Source organism: Pseudophryne corroboree, chromosome 1 (assembly GCF_028390025.1).
Source record: "Pseudophryne corroboree isolate aPseCor3 chromosome 1, aPseCor3.hap2, whole genome shotgun sequence".
Lineage (NCBI taxonomy): Eukaryota > Metazoa > Chordata > Amphibia > Anura > Myobatrachidae > Pseudophryne > Pseudophryne corroboree.
In genome coordinates, this window is record NC_086444.1 from 1,145,207,905 (window position 1) to 1,145,227,006 (window position 19,102).

Below are 19,102 nucleotides of genomic sequence, written 5' to 3' on the forward strand. Positions count from 1 at the left end.
GAGGACAGGCAGAATCCCAAACGACAGACCGGTGGACACCAAGAAGCCAGATACTCGACCAGGCACAGACAAAGCCACAGGACTTCTGGACAGGAACGCTTCACGGCAGGACACGGGATCAGACACTGGAACCGACACAGGAACCAACACTGGAACCGACATTGGAAGCAGCTATACAGACACTGCTAGACAGGAGCTCAGGAACTGGCAGGGACTAGCTCAGAACTCAAGAACTCTGGAACTATCACCAGCGTCTGTGTATTGCACTCAGCCAGAATATAACAGAGAGTCCTAATTAATTATGTCGTGCAGCTGCCCTGCTGCACAACTGAGAGGTGCAATTAACAGACAGGTGAGTGTGAACACATGGGAACAAGCTGCAATTACACAGACTCACCACCGGCAGCAAACGAGAGTCTTCTTAAACCAGAGCAACGGGAAATCCTGGCCAGCAAGACAACTATAAACATAAAATAGGAATGAACCACTACCTGTGGTTCATAACAGTACCCTCTCCTTAAGGGTGGGCTCCGAACACCCCATGACACCCACGGGGAACAGAAACAGAAGTAAAACATAAAATACATAACCAAAATGCAAAACAGGAATGAGCCACAGCCGTGGCTCATAACAGGATCCACCTGCGAGTGAACCCAGTCGTGGCTGAAAAACCGAAGACGAGCCCCCACCAGATCTGCCTCCCCCCGGAAAGCCCCAGCGTCATGCGGTGGACTTTGCAGACGCAGAGGAGGACTTCTGCTCTTGGGAACTAGCTGTGTGCAGCTTTTTCCCCCTGCCTTTCCCTCTGGTAACAAAGGATGATCCACGTACCTTCTTGTTTTTATTGGAACGAAAGGACTGCATTTAATAATGAGGTGCCTTTTTTGTATGCTGCGGGGGGACATAAGGTAAGAAATTTGACTTACCAGCCGTAGCCGTAGAGACAAGATCCGAGAGGCCGCCTCCAAACAACTCCACCCCTTTGTAAGGCAAGGACTCCATATGCCGCTTTGAATCAGCATCTCCCGTCCACTGTCGGGTCCACAAGAGCCGCCTAGCAGAAATAGACATAGCATTTATTCTGGAGCTTAATAAACAAATGTCTCTCTGAGCATCCCTCATTTACAAGGCAGCATCTCTGATATGCTCTATAGTCATTTGAATGGCGTCCCTATCTAAGGTGTCAATTTCCGTAGATAAGGAATCTGCCCATGCCACAACCGCACTACAAACCCAGGCCGATGCCATAGCCGGTCGAGCAATAGTACCGGAATGATTGTAAATTAAGGTAATTTCCTGCCTGCGATCAGCAGGTTCCTTGAGGGAAGCCGTATCCTGAGAAGACAGTGCCACCTTTTTGGACTAACGTGTCAGCGCCTTGTCAACTTTTGGCGAAGATTCCCAGCGTATCCTATCAGTTTGTGGAAAAGGATACGCCATGAGAATCCTTTTGGAAACTTGTGGTCTCCTATCTGGAGATTCCCAAGCCTTTTCGCACAAGTCACTTAATTCAAATGAGGATGGAAAAGTGACTTCAGGCTTTTTCCCTTTATACATGTGTACCCTCGTGTCAGGGACAGGGGGTTCCTCAGTAATATGCAAAACCTCTTTAATAGCAATAATCATGTACCGTATACCCTTAGCCACCTTCGGCTGTAATTTTGCCTCTTCATAGTCGACACTAGAGTCAGTATCTGTGTCGGTATCTGTGTCATCGATCTGGGATATGGTGCACTTCTGAAACCCCGAAGGACCTGGCGCCCCAGGGACAGGCATGGACTGGCTACCTGACTGATCCCTAGCTTCTGCCTTGTCTAATCTTTTATGCAATAGATTGACATTTGCATTCAAGACATTCAGCATATCCACCCATTCCGGTGTCGGCGTTGCCGACGGCGACCTGACATTCAAGCACTCCCCCTCCACATTAAGCGAGCCTTCCTCGTCAAACATGTCGACATACACATACCGACACACTTAACACACACACAGGGAACCCCTTTCCTGAAGACAGTATCCCTGTCAAGGCCCTTTGGAGAGACAGAGAGAGAGTATGCCAGCACACACCCCAGCGCAATAACCCTGGAGACCAACACAAAATGTTTTCCCCCAGCAGCGCTGTATAATATGTAAACCGCCAATTATGTGCCCCCCCCCCCTCTCTTTTAAGCACCCTTTCACCGTGTGTAAGCAGGGGAGAGTCCGGGGAGCTTCCTCTCAGCAGTGCTGTGGAGAGAAATGGCGCTGTTGATTGCTAGGGGAGAAGCCCCGCCCCCTCGGCGGCGGGCTTCTGTCCCGCTCAAACTTAGTAAAATATGGCGGGGGCTCTTTTATATACATGTACAGAGCCCACCTGTACATGTATATAGTCTTTTTGCCATGCAGAAGTTTATATTGCTGCCCAGGGCGCCCAACCCCCCTGCGCCCTGCACCCTTACAGTGACCGGAGTATGTGAGGTGTATGGGAACAATGACGCACAGCTGCAGTGCTGTGCGTTACCTCTGTGAAGCTGAAGGCTTCTGCCGCCTGACGACTTCTGTCTTCTGTACTTCTAGCTCTGTGAGGAGAACAGCGGCACGGCTCCGGGGGGTGGACGCCCAGTAAGAACCTGCGTTCACCCCTTCTGGAGCTAATGGTGTCCAGTAGCCGAGGAAGCAGAGCCTATCTTTGACAAGAAGGTCTGCTCCTCTCTCCTCAGTCCCTCGATGCAGGGAGCCTGTTGCCAGCAGTGCTCCCTGTGAAAAAGTAGAAAAAAAAAATCCAAACAAAAATGCTTCTAGGCAGAGAACTCTGGAGAGCTCTCTGCAGTGCACCCATCTTGCTCTGGGCACAGTGTAAAACTGAGGTCTGGAGGAGGGGCATAGAGGGAGGAGCCAGTGCACACCCAGAGTCCAAAGCTTTCTTAAACTGCCCTATCTCCTGCGGAGCCCGTCTATTCCCCATGGTCCTTACGGAGTCCCAGCATCCTCAAGGACGTTAGAGAGATATATACAGGTTGAGTATCCCTTATCCAAAATGCTTGGGACCAGAGGTATTTTGGATATCGGATTTTTCCGTATTTTGGAATAATTGCATACCATAATGAGATATCATGGTGATGGGACCGAAATCTAAGCAAAGAATGTATTTATGTTACATATACACCTTATACACACAACCTGAAGGCAATTTTAGCCAATATTTATTATAACTTTGTGCATTAAACAAAGTGTGTCTGCATTCACACAATTCATTTATGTTTCATACACACCTTATACACACAGCCTGAAGGTCATTTAATACAATATTTTTAATAACTTTGTGTATTAAACAAAGTTTGTATACATTGAGCCATCAAAAAACAAAGGTTTCACTATCTCACTCTCAGTCAAAAAAGTCCGTATTTCGGAATATTCCGTATTTCGGAATATTTGGATATGGGATACTCAACCTGTATATGTATGTATGTATGTATGTATGTATGTATGTATGTATGTATGTATGTATGTATGTATGTATGTATATATATATATATATATATATATATATATATACACATATATAGTAAAATAACAGGTGATCATGGGTAATGTCAGCAAAAGCGTCATATGATTTAAGATAGATACACGTACTAACACAAATCTATAAAATAACCATATAATGGTCATAATTTATGATAAATGTTAAGTCCCATTAATGAACATTTCTGATTAATAAAATAAATTTGTGTTCTTTAATCCTTGTGTTTTCCTTACTGCAAAGTTATTAAATGCAATGATTCCATCACAGCAAATAAATTATTGTGAGGGCACACACCTCAAAATCATTAACATTAAAAAATGCATTCATTACTCATTCACATGCATGAGTAATTAAAAAGGTACCACCTTTCAAACATAATTTATTTCTAATTAGAACCATTAAGATAGACACTACAAATTACAGAGATAACTGCTGAAATGTAAATAAGGACTTCTGCCTGAAAATGTCTGTTGAAACGTCAGAAACCAATTATCACAGCAATTTGGCAGATATAGTATATTGTGAATGGCTGCCCTTTCTTGCTAACATCTAATTAAAGGGGGGGGGGGGGGGGGGGGTGAATCAAGTGCTGCCAAGGCCCAGTTATTCACAATGTATCTATTAAATTGCATTAAAGAGTGGGATTCTGAGATTTTAACAGGTGATTTCTGGCAGAAGTCCTATTTCAAGTATCAGGAGCTATTTCACTAAGATGTAGTACCCAGCATAAATATTTTCATTTTAGAAACATGTTTGTATGAAGTTATCCTTTACAGTTTGTATTGATGAAAGTTTCCATTTAATGCACCTTTGATATAAAACCATGACACTTCCAAATCATTCTCCTTGAGCTGCAGTAAATTACGCAAACTTGTGAAACGCAATTAGGCCTTGTGATGCATACTAAATGAATAGGTTACAAGGGATTATTTTTCTATGGGGATGATTTTGTTAGATTGACACTTCCAATATATGAGATAAGCAGAACAAACAGAGAAACAGAATGGAGACAGAGTTTATTACATTTTGAGAGAGTTGATACAAAAAGTCTACAATCACGATATCTACAAAGCATAGAAAAAAATGTCACAGGATACAGATCACACAGTATTATGTTTACATGCAGTATACAAGATCATTTCAAGCTTCTAAGTGCAAATGCATTGGTTACCCTTAAAGGAATTCTACAATTTGGGTTTGCCCGTAGATCCTTTACACTAGAACTTGTGAACTGATCACGGTGTAACTGCACGCATTGGAGGTGGCAATTTTGTGAGAATGCAGCCCATTAATATATTACCCAAACAGTGACATCACTGAGGCACTTTGTGCCTCATAGCTCCTCATGCCTACAAGATGCCACTAATCCTCCATTGGGTTGGATCTGAATAATGTGAACATTGTGAAAATTTAAACAAAATAAATGTAAAAATTTTCCGGTGATTGTTAGCTTTTTTGGTGACCTCCTGTATGACTGTGAGGTCCGACCCCTACCCTTGATCACAGAAAAGCCCAGTATTAAATCATTAGGTGCCCCTTGGCCCCCCCCCAAACAGTGCAATGAAAAGTGGTTACATTCCAGGATCGGTAAATGTAGAACGCCTTTAAGGAGTGTTCGCAATGTATAATGTCTTACAAGATCATTAAGAAATCACGGCAGTACATTTTAGAGCACACAGAACATGCTTGGAAAAAAGGCACACTCTTTATAGTGAGAGAAAGAGATATGATTTAGAAATCAGAGTGCACGGGATTGATAAAAACTATACAGGCTATTTATACAGAGTGTGGATTTTAGGAATGCATGCAGAGCATTTGATACGGGTATTTACAGAAAACCGGGAATGTTCTAGATTACAAAATTACAAGAAAATTATTCTTCTTTTAAATTTAAATAACAAAAACTGTTAGCAATACCATATGTACTACAAATTAAAAAATAAAATATATACAACTATCACACAATTGTGGTTTCTTTTGTTTTGAACATAGAATGCAGGAAATAAAAAAAAACTGTAGTAGAAAAATATTAAATCTGATAATTCATATATTTATGCCTTCCACGAGTTTGGCATATTAATCCCTACACTGGCATGTACAGATTGCATGCACAAAGTATGGGGGGTAGTGGACTCCTATGGACACGGGCCACCTAACATGACCACTACCGCTAACGACAAAACTTTGTGCGAGTCATTTCCCCTCTTCCCGCTAATTTTCCACGTTCGGCTGAAGTTAAAGTAATGCATGCTACTGGTGTTTATAACATTAAGTCCAAGTTAATTTAATTTGAAAATCAGTGCAAAAGAACAGGAGACGAAAATGATGCCCTGGGAGATATGGGTCACGAAGAAGATAACAGCTGTAATATGGACAAAAAGCTAGAGAACAATTTCATAGGAACATGAGTCATCCATACACGTCAACACTGAAGTCGTACAGACTCCAAAATGTCAAAAATACATTACATGGTACTGAAGTGTACCCATATCAGGACAGTGTAATTAGCCGTTTTTACTGCTTGAAGATCAAGCATATCAAATGCACCAGGAGAACATAATAATGATACCATCTGCTGTACGCCTCTCTGCACGGCATCGGGCACAAACACAAGTCACAACATATACAAGACGAGTCGATCCGGTGGGCAGTTTTGGCACTTGGATTATACACAATCCCTCTTGCCCTTTAGTACATTGGAATAGTGTTGTAAACAGATCTAGGTTATATATTTAGTTGTATAAAAACCAAATCAAAATAATAAAATAAACTTGATAAAAAAACGTGCAATTCTGCAATATTTAAAAAGTGCGAGACTTTAAAAAAGAAATTGTAAAACAATAGTAAAAAATACACAACATAGTGTATAGTTTGCAAATAACAAAAAACAAACAAAATTAAAATGCCAAAACAAAAAAATAAAAACAAAACTAAAATCTAGAAATACCTGATCTCTGATATCCAGAGTTATCTTGAGTGGCCGAGCATGGAGGTGGGGGTGAAAAGTTGGCTTCGGAGATCTTACTCACATCGTAAGGTGGAGTGGGGGGTAGTGGAAGTAAAGTGCTATTGGGACTGCTAATGTCTCCTTCAGCTACTAGGGTTAGATCAGCTACATTGTCATCTTCTACAGTCTGGATATTCCCAATGGACAAGTCTCTGGAGAGCCTCTCTCGGCTGGGGACAGGTCTGTCCTGAACGTGTGGAATTGGGGACAATGGAGGGTTAAATGGAACATATGGTTTCCGTCCAGCAGGTGGCACATTGTCTAATTTGTCCCTCTTTTCCAGTCCGCTGTGCTTACTGGACTTGTCTGCCCCATTGTGTGGGAAGTCTTGTTTAGTACCCAACAATACACGGGAAGACCCATTATTGCCTTTATCAAGACTATGGCTCTTTTCAGTCCTCTTCTTGCCAGCATTTGCAGGGGTGGAGGAGGCGACATCCAGCGGAGACAGACGGAGGAAATCGGGAAGCACCAGGTCCTCTTTCCGTAGAAGACCACGTTGATCTTCTGCACGGTTACTCTGAGCTTTCGAAATCAGTTCAAAAAAGGCTGCGAAAAAGAGAAGAAAAAGAAATAAGTAATCTTTGAGAAACCTAAAATTCATTTTAAAACTGCGGAAGGGTAAAATGAAGGCCTGACGAGATACGGAGATAGGAGAACTGCCCAATTTCACAGATCACCAATAGAGGAAGGCAGATGGAGGTAAGATATGTGCAAGCCAAGGCTCTGACACTGCTGCATACAAACTAGGTTACTTCAATAGAAAAGGACTTATACATTCCCCACTTTCTTTCTGCTGGTAAAATGACTGGAGGGTGTAATGCGCCCTACACACTGGGCGATAAAACTGACAGGTATGAACGATCTTGTTCATTAATGAACGAGATATCATTCATATCTTTCAGTGTGGAGGTAGCAACGCTGAACGATGCGCGGCCCCCGCGCTCGTTCATCGCTAGTGCCCCGTCGCTTGTGCATGCAGGCCAATATGGATGATCTCATCCATATTTGCCTGCACTGCTATGGAGCCGGGTGACGGGGGGAGTGAAGAAACGTCACTCCCCCCCACCCCCACCGTCGGGTCGCCTGTCGGCCGTATCCGCCGTCGGGCAGCTCAGCGGCGGATCGCGCAGTGTGTAGGGCCCTTAAGACTCACAACACAACAGATGTAGGGCTGTCCGTCAGAAACGTTAAGAGGCCTTTAGGACACAACCGTTAATAATTTGCATCTGATATCTTGTTTGCATTTTAATCTCACTCCAAAATATTAGATGTGAAAGAATTTGTAGTCTATGCCGGTTTCCCAGGAGATTTCTGCTCCTTATTAAAAAATAAGAATTTACTTACCGATAATTCTATTTCTCATAGTCCGTAGTGGATGCTGGGGACTCCGTAAGGACCATGGGGAATAACGGCTCCGCAGGAGACTGGGCACATCTAAAGAAAGCTTTAGGACTATCTGGGGTGCACTGGCTCCTCCCCCTATGACCCTCCTCCAAGCCTCAGTTAGGATACTGTGCCCGGACGAGCGTACACAATAAGGAAGGATTTTGAATCCCGGGTAAGACTCATACCAGCCACACCAATCACACCGTACAACTTGTGATCTGAACCCAGTTAACAGCATGATAACAGAGGAGCCTCTAGAAAAGATGGCTCACTACAGCAATAACCCGATTTTTTTGGTAACAATAACTATGTACCAGTATTGCAGACAATCCGCACTTGGGATGGGCGCCCAGCATCCACTACGGACTATGAGAAATAGAATTATCGGTAAGTAAATTCTTATTTTCTCTAACGTCCTAAGTGGATGCTGGGGACTCCGTAAGGACCATGGGGATTATACCAAAGCTCCCAAACGGGCGGGAGAGTGCGGATGACTCTGCAGCACCAAATGAGAGAACTCCAGGTCCTCCTCAGCCAGGATATCAATTTTGTAGAATTTTACAAACGTATTTGCTCCTGACCAAGTAGCTGCTCGGCAAAGTTGTAAAGCCGAGACCCCTCGGGCAGCCGCCCAAGATGAGCCCACCTTCCTTGTGGAGTGGGCATTTACAGATTTTTGGCTGTGGCAGGCCTGCCACAGAATGTGCAAGCTGAATTGTACTACAAATCCAACGAGCAATAGTCTGCTTAGAAGCAGGAGCACCCAGCTTGTTGGGTGCATACAGGATAAACAGCGAGTCAGATTTCCTGACTCCAGCCGTCCTGGAAACATATATTTTCAGGGCCCTGACAACGTCTAGCAACTTGGAGTCCTCCAAGTCCCTAGTAGCCGCAGGCACCACAAATAGGTTGGTTCAGGTGAAACGCTGAAACCACCTTAGGGAGAAACTGAGGACGAGTCCTCAATTCCGCCCTGTCCGAATGGAAAATCAGATAAGGGCTTTTTCAGGATAAAGCCGCCAATTCTGACACGCGCCTGGCCCAGGCCAGGGCCAACAGCATGACCACTTTCCATGTGAGATATTTTAACTCCACAGATTTAAGTGGTTCAAACCAATGTGACTTTTGGAACCCAAAACTACAGTGAGATCCCAAAGTGCCACTGGAGGCACAAAAGGAGGCTGTATATGCAGTACCCCTTTTACAAACGTCTGAACTTCAGGGACTGAAGCTAGTTCTTTTTGGAAGAAAATTGACAGGGCCGAAATTTGAACCTTAATGGACCCCAATTTCAGGCCCATAGACACTCCTGTTTGCAGGAAATGTAGGAATCGACCCAGTTGAATTTCCTCCGTCGGGCCTTACTGGCCTCGCACCACGCAACATATTTTCGCCAATTGCGGTGATAATGTTTTTGCGGTTACATCCTTCCTGGCTTTGATCAGGATAGGGATGACTTCATCCGGAATGCCTTTTTTCCTTCAGGATCCGGCGTTCAACCGCCATGCTGTCAAACGCAGCCTCGGTAAGTCTTGGAACAGACAGGGTCCTTGCTGGAGCAGGTCCCTTCTTAGAGGTAGAGGCCACGGATCCTCCGTGAGCATCTCTTGAAGTTCCGGTTACCAAGTCCTTCTTGGCCAATCCGGAGTCACGAATATAGTGCTTACTCCTCTCCATCTTATCAATCTCAGTACCTTGGGTATGAGAGGCAGAGGAGGGAACGCATACCCTGACTGGTACACCCACGGTGTTACCAGAGCGTCTACAGCTATTGCCTGAGGGTCCCTGGACCTGGCGTAATACCTGTCGAGTTTTTCCCAACGGTTTATAATCATGTGGAAGACTTCTGGGTGAAGTCCCCACTCTCCCGGGTGGAGGTCGTGCTGAGGAAGTCTGCTTCCCAGTTGTCCACTCCCGGAATGAATACTGCCGACAGTGCTATCACATGATTTTCCGCCCAGCGAAGAATCCTTGCAGCTTCTGCCATTGCCCTCCTGCTTCTTGTGCCACCCTGTCTGTTTACGTGGGTGACTGCCGTGATGTTGTCCGACTGGATCAACACCGGCTGACCTTGAAGCAGAGGTCTTGCTAAGCTTAGAGCATTGTAAATGTCCCTTAGCTTCAGGATATTTTTGTGAAGTGATGTCTCGAGGCTTGACCATAAGCCCTGGATATTCCTTCCCTGTGTGACTGCTCCCCAGCCTCGCAGGCTGGCATCCGTGGTCACCAGGACCCAGTCCTGAATGCCGAATCTGCGGCCCTCTAGAAGATGAGCACTCTGCAACCACCACAGGAGGGACACCCTTGTCCTTGGTGACAGGGTTATCCGCTGATGCATCTGAAGATGCGACCCGGACCATTTGTCCAGCAGGTCCCACTGGAAAGCTTTTGCGTGGAATCTGCCGAATGGGATTGCTTCATAGGAAGCCACCATTTTACCCAGAACCCTTGTGCATTGATGCACTGAGACTTGGCTCGGTTTTAGGAGGTTCCTGACTAGCTCGGATAACTCCCTGGCTTTCTCCTCCGGAAGAAACACCTTTTTCTGGACTGTGTCCAGGATCATCCCTAGGAACAGAAGACAAGTCGTCGGAACCAGCTGCGATTTTGGAATATTGAGAATCCAATCGTGCTGCCGCAACACTACCTGAGATAGTGCTACACCGACCTCCAACTGTTCCCTGGATCTTACCCTTATCAGGGAATTGTCCAAGTAAGGGATAACTAAAATTCCCTTCCTTCGAAGGAATATCATCATTTCGGCCATTACCTTGGTAAAGACCCGGGGTGCCGTGGACCATCCATACGGCAGCGTCTGAACTGATAGTGACAGTTCTGTACCATAAACCTGAGGTACCCTTGGTGAGAAGGGTAAATTTTGACATGAAGGTAAGCATCCCTGATGTCCCGAGACATCTTCTTCCAGGTTCGCAATCACTGCTCTGAGTGATTCAATCTTGAATTTGAACCTCTGTATGTAAGTGTTCAAAGATTTTAGATTTAGAATCGGTCTCACCGAGCCGTCCGGCTTCGGTACCACAACAGTGTGGAATAATACCCCGTTCCCTGTTGCAGGAGGGGTATCTTGATTATCACCTGCTGGGAATACAGCTTGTGAATGGCTTCCAAAACTGTCTCCCTGTCAGAAGGAGACATCGGTAAAGCCGACTTTAGGAAACGGCGAGGGGGAGACGTCTCGAATTCTAATTTGTACCCCTGAGATATCACCTGAAGGATCCAGGGGTCTACTTGCGAGTGAGCCCACTGCGCGCTGAAATTCATTGAGACGGGCCCCCCACCGTGCCTGATTCTGCTTGTAAAGCCCCAGCGTATACTGAGGGCTTGGCAGAGGCGGGAGAGGGTTTCTGTTCCTGGGAACTGGCTGATTTCTGCAGCCTTTTTCCTCTCCCTCTGTCACGGGGCAGAAATGAGGAACCTTTTGCCCGCTTGTCCACTAAAAGACTGCGCCTGATAATACGGCGTCTTCTCATGTTGAGAGGCGACCTGGGGTACAAACGTGGATTTCCCAGCTGTTGCCGTGGCCACCAGGTCTGAAAGACCGACCCCAAATAACTCCTCCCCTTAATAAGGCAATACTTCCAAATGCCGTTTGGAATACGCATCACCTGACCACTGACGTGTCCATAACCCTCTACTGGTAGAAATGGACAACGCACTTAGACTTGATGCCAGTCGGCAAATATTCCGCTGTGCATCACGCATATATAGAAATGCATCTTTTAAATGCTCTATAGGCAAAAATATACTGTCCCTATCTAGGGTATCAATATTTTCAGTCAGGGAATCCGACCACGCCAACCCAGCACTGCACATCCAGGCTGAGGCGATTGCTGGTCGCAGTATAACACCAGTATGTGTGTAAATACATTTTAGGATACCCTCCTGCTTTCTATCAGCAGGATCCTTAAGGGCGGCCATCTCAGGAGAGGGTAGAGCCCTTACAAGCGTGTGAGCGCTTTATCCACCCTAGGGGGTGTTTCCCAACGCACCCTAACCTCTGGCGGGAAAGGATATAATGCCAATAACATTTTAGAAATTATCAGTTGTTATCGGGGGAAACCCACGCATCATCACACACCTCATTTAATTTCTCAGATTCAGGAAAACTACAGGTAGTTTTTCCTCACCGAACATAATACCCCTTTTTGGTGGTACTCGTATTATCAGAAATGTGTAAAACATTTTTCATTGCCTCAATCATGTAACGTGTGGCCCTACTGGAAGTCACATTTGTCTCTTCACCGTCGACACTGGAGTCAGTATCTGTGTCGGCGTCTATATCTGCCATCTGAGGTAACGGGCGCTTTAGAGCCCCTGACGGCCTATGAGACGTCTGGACAGGCACAAGCTGAGTAGCCGGCTGTCTCATGTCAACCACTGTCTTTTATACAGAGCTGACACTGTCACGTAATTTCCAACAGTTCATCCACTCAGGTGTCGACCCCCTAGGGGGTGACATCACTATTACAGGCAATCTGCTCCGTCTCCACATCATTTTTCTCCTCATACATGTCGACACAAAAGTACCGACATACAGCACACACACAGGGAATGCTCTGATAGAGGACAGGACCCCACTAGCCCTTTGGGGAGACAGAGGGAGAGTTTGCCAGCACACACCAGAGCGCTATATATATATATACAGGGATAACCTTATATAAGTGTTTTTCCCCTTATAGCTGCTGTATAGTTAATACTGCGCCTAATTAGTGCCCCCCTCTCTTTTTTAACCCTTTCTGTAGTGTAGTGACTGCAGGGGAGAGCCAGGGAGCTTCCCTCCAACGGAGCTTTGAGGGAAAATGGCGCCAGTGTGCTGAGGAGATAGGCTCCGCCCCCTTATCGGCGGCCTTATCTCCCGTTTTTCTATGTATTCTGGCAGGGGTTAAATGCATCCATATAGCCCAGGAGCTATATGTGATGAATTTTTTTGCCATCCAAGGTGTTTTTATTGCGTCTCAGGGCGCCCCCCCCCAGCGCCCTGCACCCTCAGTGACCGGAGTGTGAAGTGTGCTGAGAGCAATGGCGCACAGCTGCAGTGCTGTGCGCTACTTTGTTGAAGACAGGACGTCTTCTGCCGCCGATTTTCCGGACCTCTTCTGCCTTCTGGCTCTGTAAGGGGGCCGGCGGCGCGGCTCTGGGACCCATCCAAGCTGGGCCTGTGATCGTCCCTCTGGAGCTAATGTCCAGTAGCCTAAGAAGCCCAATCCACTCTGCACGCAGGTGAGTTCGCTTCTTCTCCCCTTAGTCCCTCGATGCAGTGAGCCTGTTGCCAGCAGGTCTCACTGAAAATAAAAAACCTAAACTAAAACTTTCACTAAGAAGCTCAGGAGAGCCCCTAGTGTGCACCCTTCTCGTTCGGGCACAGAGATCTAACTGAGGCTTGGAGGAGGGTCATAGGGGGAGGAGCCAGTGCACACCAGATAGTCCTAAAGCTTTCTTTAGATGTGCCCAGTCTCCTGCGGAGCCGCTATTCCCCATGGTCCTTACGGAGTCCCCAGCATCCACTTAGGACGTTAGAGAAAATCTGTTTTCCTACCATTTTAGGCCACTTTTCTCGAACAATTGGTCTGACTCAGAGTTGTACGTATACCCGATGCCGAAAGATATGTACCTCGTTCTGCGAAATCCCATGTCCTGACTGACAGGGTGTGGCTGTTTGGGGGGGGGGGTGCCTTCAGCCGAGCGAAGGCTTCAGCCAAGCGAGTCAATATCCCAGGCACCCTGAGGGTTCCTCAGATGATCTGAAGCTTGGTCCTCAGACGCAGCAGCAGATCACAGAATCCAGCAGGAGGTACCTATTCACACAAGGCGCCTCCTGCAGAATAGTCGCAGTTGTTAATGAATAGCGCCTATCTCCGCACCAGGCCCAGAATCCTGCAAATGAAGTAACTTCATGCATTTACCTTCCGCTTCGTCCAGATTGATTTTATGCCGATTCTTTCTTCCCACCCTCAAAACCGCATCATCCTTCCTTGGCACTCGAAGATCTTTCGTTCCTTTTCCGTATTCTCCCTTCAGTCTGATGGAGGCGGATTTTACCAGAGGCCGATCTTCTACCTAAAGTAAGGTCAGAAAATGAAATCCCCAATCTGCTCTGGTTTATCGTATTTTATCATATAGTGCGGCCTCGTACATGGGTCATTATCAGACACTGCGCCATGATGCGCTGCACTGCTCCGATAATCACCTCAGATGAATCTTTAGGAAATCTAGTTACAGAGATCAAAGCCTTTCCTTCTCTAAATCATCTAACAAAATAAAAATCACATGAATAAGTGATTACATGCTCACCTGTTATAGTATTTATTATTAAAATGCTTTTAAATTTATGAGATTAAATTGTGGTTTTGTACAATTGAAAAATTGCCTATATCCATGACCCAGGGACAGATCTAGACTTTTTCTTATACAGGGGGGAGGTTAAGAATTAATCCCGACTTCTCCCGGTCAATCCTGACTCCTCCCATCTCCAGTCAAGCCCCCTTACCATTTTCAGTCCTAGCTGCCCTTACTTACATTCATTAGCAAGGGATATTATATACTGTGTCGTTTGAAAGAACCATACCACGAGGCTGATTTATTCTTAAATACCACGTTATATAATACACAATTAAGATCAGGGTGGCAATATCATTTTTTTTTTATATATATTTTTTTATTTGAAACATGGTACTGATTAAGGCTATGATTCCCAAATAAATCCGCCTAGTAGTATGGTTCTTGCAGTAGACGTGGGAGAGTGGGTAAACTTGCACGGCGAATTCCACTCTCCCTCTGTTGGCTTGTGAGCGGCGCTTGTGGTGCTTTTGTGCATGCACCGGTCATCTGTTGCAACAGGGGCATAATAAAGGAATAAAAAAAATAAAGTTTTATTGTCCATTATGTATTCACAGTCCCTGGCTGTCAGAGCAGACAGCCAAGGAGAGTGCTGTGTAGGGATCGCCATCGATGGTCAGTCAAACCATCTATGGCAAGTAACTATTCTGTGCATATCTATCAATGGTTTTACCATCGGTGTTTATGAGCATGCGTGGCTGCTGGCTCTGCTGCTGTGTGAGAGCCAGGGGTGAGGCTGAGCTGTGAATGACAGCTCAGCCTCTTAAAGAGGTGGGATATCCCATTCCTGGATCTTACACACAAAGTGCAAGAGCCAGAGGCTGTGTAGGGTAGCCCTGATCCACCAGTGCTATCATTGTTGCACTGAATGGTGAATGAATGGATGATATTGAGTTACTGATTAATAGCTTGCAAATAGACAGCTGCAAAACAGCTCTTGTAATTTAGCATTGAAACATTATAACAGTCACTGTAACAGAACTCTAAAAATGTATCAAATCAACTTATCAATGACATATAAATACCGTGGATGTATGATTTCTGGAGTTTGCCGTTGCCGGATTGGATTTGATGGCCGGGGCCTTGCCTTTGTCTGTAACCAAGTAAAAGCTATAAATTATAACTCAAACAGTGAAATAAAGGTTAGCCCCATAAAAAGAACAATAAACTTCTATACCGTAGGCTCACGTTCAAGGCGGAACCTAAAATATGTAATATGTACAATGACTGAGACCTATGGAAATGTGACCTTGTACCGCCTATTCCCTCCCGGCACATACCTGTCTTCACAATAAGAGAAAAACGCAAACAACACCCGTTTCTCTTTCTACCATAAAACATTTCCATATTACACTAAAGGACAACTATGTGACAGAAGGACACCTATGGAAATACTGAATTATGTCAGTGCTAACAGGGCAGGTTTAACAGGACTTTTTTTATAACTTTCCAAACAATTACGTGGACCAGTGACGTGCGGTGGGGTGAGGCAGAGCTTTCCTGTCATACTAACGTTTAGACCAGGGTTTTGACTATATAAACGTATATGAAAAATACAAAGAATATATTATAAATATCTTTGTATTATTCTAATCATTTTTATAGTCCAAACTCTGGAGTAAAAAGTCTATAATAGGTGAGGCAGTGCCCCCCCTACCAACCTTTTCCGTATATCTTTGATCAAATGTCATCAAAATTTCCAGTAGTATATACTGCTGCACCTGTGTATAATGCCCACATATATACTGCTGCACCTGTGTATAATGCCCACATGTATACACCGCTGCACCTGTATATAATGCCCACATGTATATACACCGCTGCACCTGTGTATAATGCCCACATGTATATACTGCTGCACCTGTGTATAATGCCCACATGTATATACACCGCTGCACCTGTATATAATGCCCACATGTATATACACCGCTGCACCTGTGTATAATGCCCACATGTATATACTGCTGCACCTGTGTATAATGCCCACATGTATATACACCGCTGCACCTGTGTATAATGTCCACATGTATATACTGCTGCACCTGTGTATAATGCCCACATGTATATACACCGCTGCACCTGTGTATAATGCCCACATGTATATACTGCTGCACCTGTGTATAATGCCCACATGTATATACACCACTGCACCTGTGTATAATGTCCACATGTATATACTGCTGAACCTGTGTATAACGCCCACATGTACCCTTTGGCTCATATATTGTGTGTAAATCTGTCTCTGGTGCTAGCCAGTGCCTCCTGAGCCATTTACCTCACCCCACATCCCTGACGTGGACTCACCTTTACTTTTAGAGTTCTCTTTCTCTTCCAGTACAACTCTCTGCCCATCCAAGGTGGAGATGGGGACCCCCAGATCTAGATGCTCCTCCTCCCCACTCTGTAGTGACAGTAAAATATATAGATTCATTATTTTTTCTTTCATTTGGATTGAATGTCAAATGTAAATTACATGTAACAAAATGCAAAAAACAGATTAGCCTAATGTCGTGCTACAACCAGATTGTAAGAACATTCGACAAGACCAATCGCACAATGCTAATAACCAGATTTTCCATCTGGAAAACAATGGTCAGTGGTCATCTGACGTATAAACATGCTGCAACTATGAGATAAATGTGTTATGAATGCTCGTATGCATTACAATCAAATTAGATGCAACTAGATTGTAAATGACCAAATTGGCCAACTAGATTGTAATGTGTGTGGAAAGCTATAAAATGAGGCAGCCACATATACTTGGATACAAAATGTTGTATCCGAAGAAAATACACTTATGTCACTGTTCTAACACCACAGTATAGTAAGTATAAGATACAGAAGTGTCCACGCTCACCTTTGCCGAGCGTGCATACGGATTGCAATTTAACCCTATGGGTACGACCGCAGCACATGTTCCCAGGCACACTAGTTGTGCCCATGTTGCAGCAAATATCCGCAACTGCTGCAAAGCGGAGCGTGGACACATCTGATGTGTAATTCATTGAAGCACAGATTGGAGACTACAGTACTTACCAGCCTCGCTACCAGCTCGCCAAGATTCAGCCCGTATTTTGCCACAACTGGACGCAAGACTTCAGTTACTGGCTTTGTAGGTTTGGCTTTCAGTCCCACTGATCTGTTAATTGGTACAAGATCCAAACTAAAAAATAAAAAAAAATTATAGAAATAAATGAAGCTGTATTTTGTGCTGTAAGCCTTTTTCTTTGTGATAAAACTCTACCACTGCAAATCCATTTCAACTATCCAACTCTGCTTTTCCAATTTCCAACAAGTACCATATTAAATCTAAAAAATTCTGCTTGCCTCCAACCATGTAGTTAGAGTGCAAGCTCTTTGGAATAAGAACCTATTTTCCTTTTACAGCTCTAAACCTTCTAGAGCAGTGGTTCCCAAACTTGGTCCTTAAGGACCCACTCGTAGAATCAATAGTGAAATAATTAGCTCCACCTGGGAAAACGTGAACTATTGGGGGTCCCTAAGAACCGAGTTTGTAAACCACTATTCTAGAACCTCTCGCATCAATGGTAAGATGCTGAAACAGTGCTTGCTGCTCTAGAAAACAAACAAGCGTGTGTTTTATTTTACATAGCTGCTCAAGTAAGATAATTCTAGCTGCTTTCTGAGCACACAGAGAGTGGGAGCTGTCGGTTTTATGGATTGGATTAATTAAACTGAAATATCTGCTAAAAGATAGAGGAACTGGACATACACTATACACTTATCTGGCAGATAATCTGTGGTTGGAATGAAAACCTGGTAATGGATGAGAGCAACAATCGACCATTTGCTCACAAACACTGGAAATTGGACAAAACCTGTCGTTTATAATACAAACTGGTTAAATCACGAACAGGTTTTGTCCATTTTCCTGTGTTTGGGAGCAAATGGTCGATTATCAGTTGCTCTCATCCATTACCAGGTTTTCATTGCAACCACAGATTATCTGCCAGATAATTGTATAGTGTGTGCCCAGTTTTAACACTCAGATTGCCAGGATAACAGACAGATTAAGTGGCAGTCACAAATATAAAATATTTAGGAGCAGGAACACCGGAGAGACTGGAACAGTTTTACTCATGTAGGAAAGCCAGGTTTGGAATCCTGCTGTGGTTATAATGGTTCTATGCACAGAACTATGTAGCCCCTGAATGATACACTGCAGCAGCGATCCTAGGAAGAGTGTATCGTTTGGAGGCTTCAGACATAGGCCCTCATTCCGAGTTGTTCGCTCGCAAGCGGATTTTAGCAGATTTGCTCATGCTAAACCGCCGCCTACTGGGAGTGAATCTTAGCATCTTAAAATTGCGAACGAAGTATTCGCAATATTGCGATTACACACCTCGTAGCAGTTTCTGAGTAGCTCCAGACTTACTCGGCATCTGCGATCAGTTCAGTGCTTGTCGTTCCTGGTTTGACGTCACAAACACACCCAGCGTTCGCCCAGACACACCTCCGTTTCTCCGGCCACTCCCGCGTTTTTTCCGGAAACGGTAGCGTTTTTTCCCACACGCCCATAAAACGGCCTGTTTCCGCCCAGTAACACCCATTTCCTGTCAATCACATTACGATCGCCAGAACGATGAAAAAGCCGTGAGTAAAAATCCTAACTGCATAGCAAATTTACTTGGCGCAGTCGCAGTGCGGACATTGCGCATGCGCATTAAGCGGAAAATCGCTGCGATGCGAAGATTTTTACCGAGCGAACAACTCGGAATGAGGGCCATAATGCAGCCTCTTACAATGAAACACATTGATTGTACAACCCGGAAAGGGAACCTGACTGCCAGGAGGGTCTGCAGTGGAAAAATCTCCCTGCCTCCCAA

At 44.8% G+C, this 19,102-nt stretch overlaps 1 protein-coding gene across 1 annotated transcript in view; it reads right to left on the bottom strand.

Moving 5' to 3' along the window:
• The window catches only part of RGS12 (regulator of G protein signaling 12), a 418,735-nt gene that overhangs the window by 39,162 nt on the left and 360,471 nt on the right, over positions 1–19,102 (bottom strand). The window contains exons 13-17 of the mRNA XM_063924288.1: positions 17,292–17,418; positions 16,560–16,656; positions 15,281–15,348; positions 13,823–13,976; positions 6,450–7,058 (exon numbers count right to left, since the gene is read on the bottom strand). Coding sequence (XP_063780358.1) covers positions 6,450–7,058; positions 13,823–13,976; positions 15,281–15,348; positions 16,560–16,656; positions 17,292–17,418 — 1,055 coding nt within the window. The remainder of the gene's footprint in view (positions 1–6,449; positions 7,059–13,822; positions 13,977–15,280; positions 15,349–16,559; positions 16,657–17,291; positions 17,419–19,102) is intronic.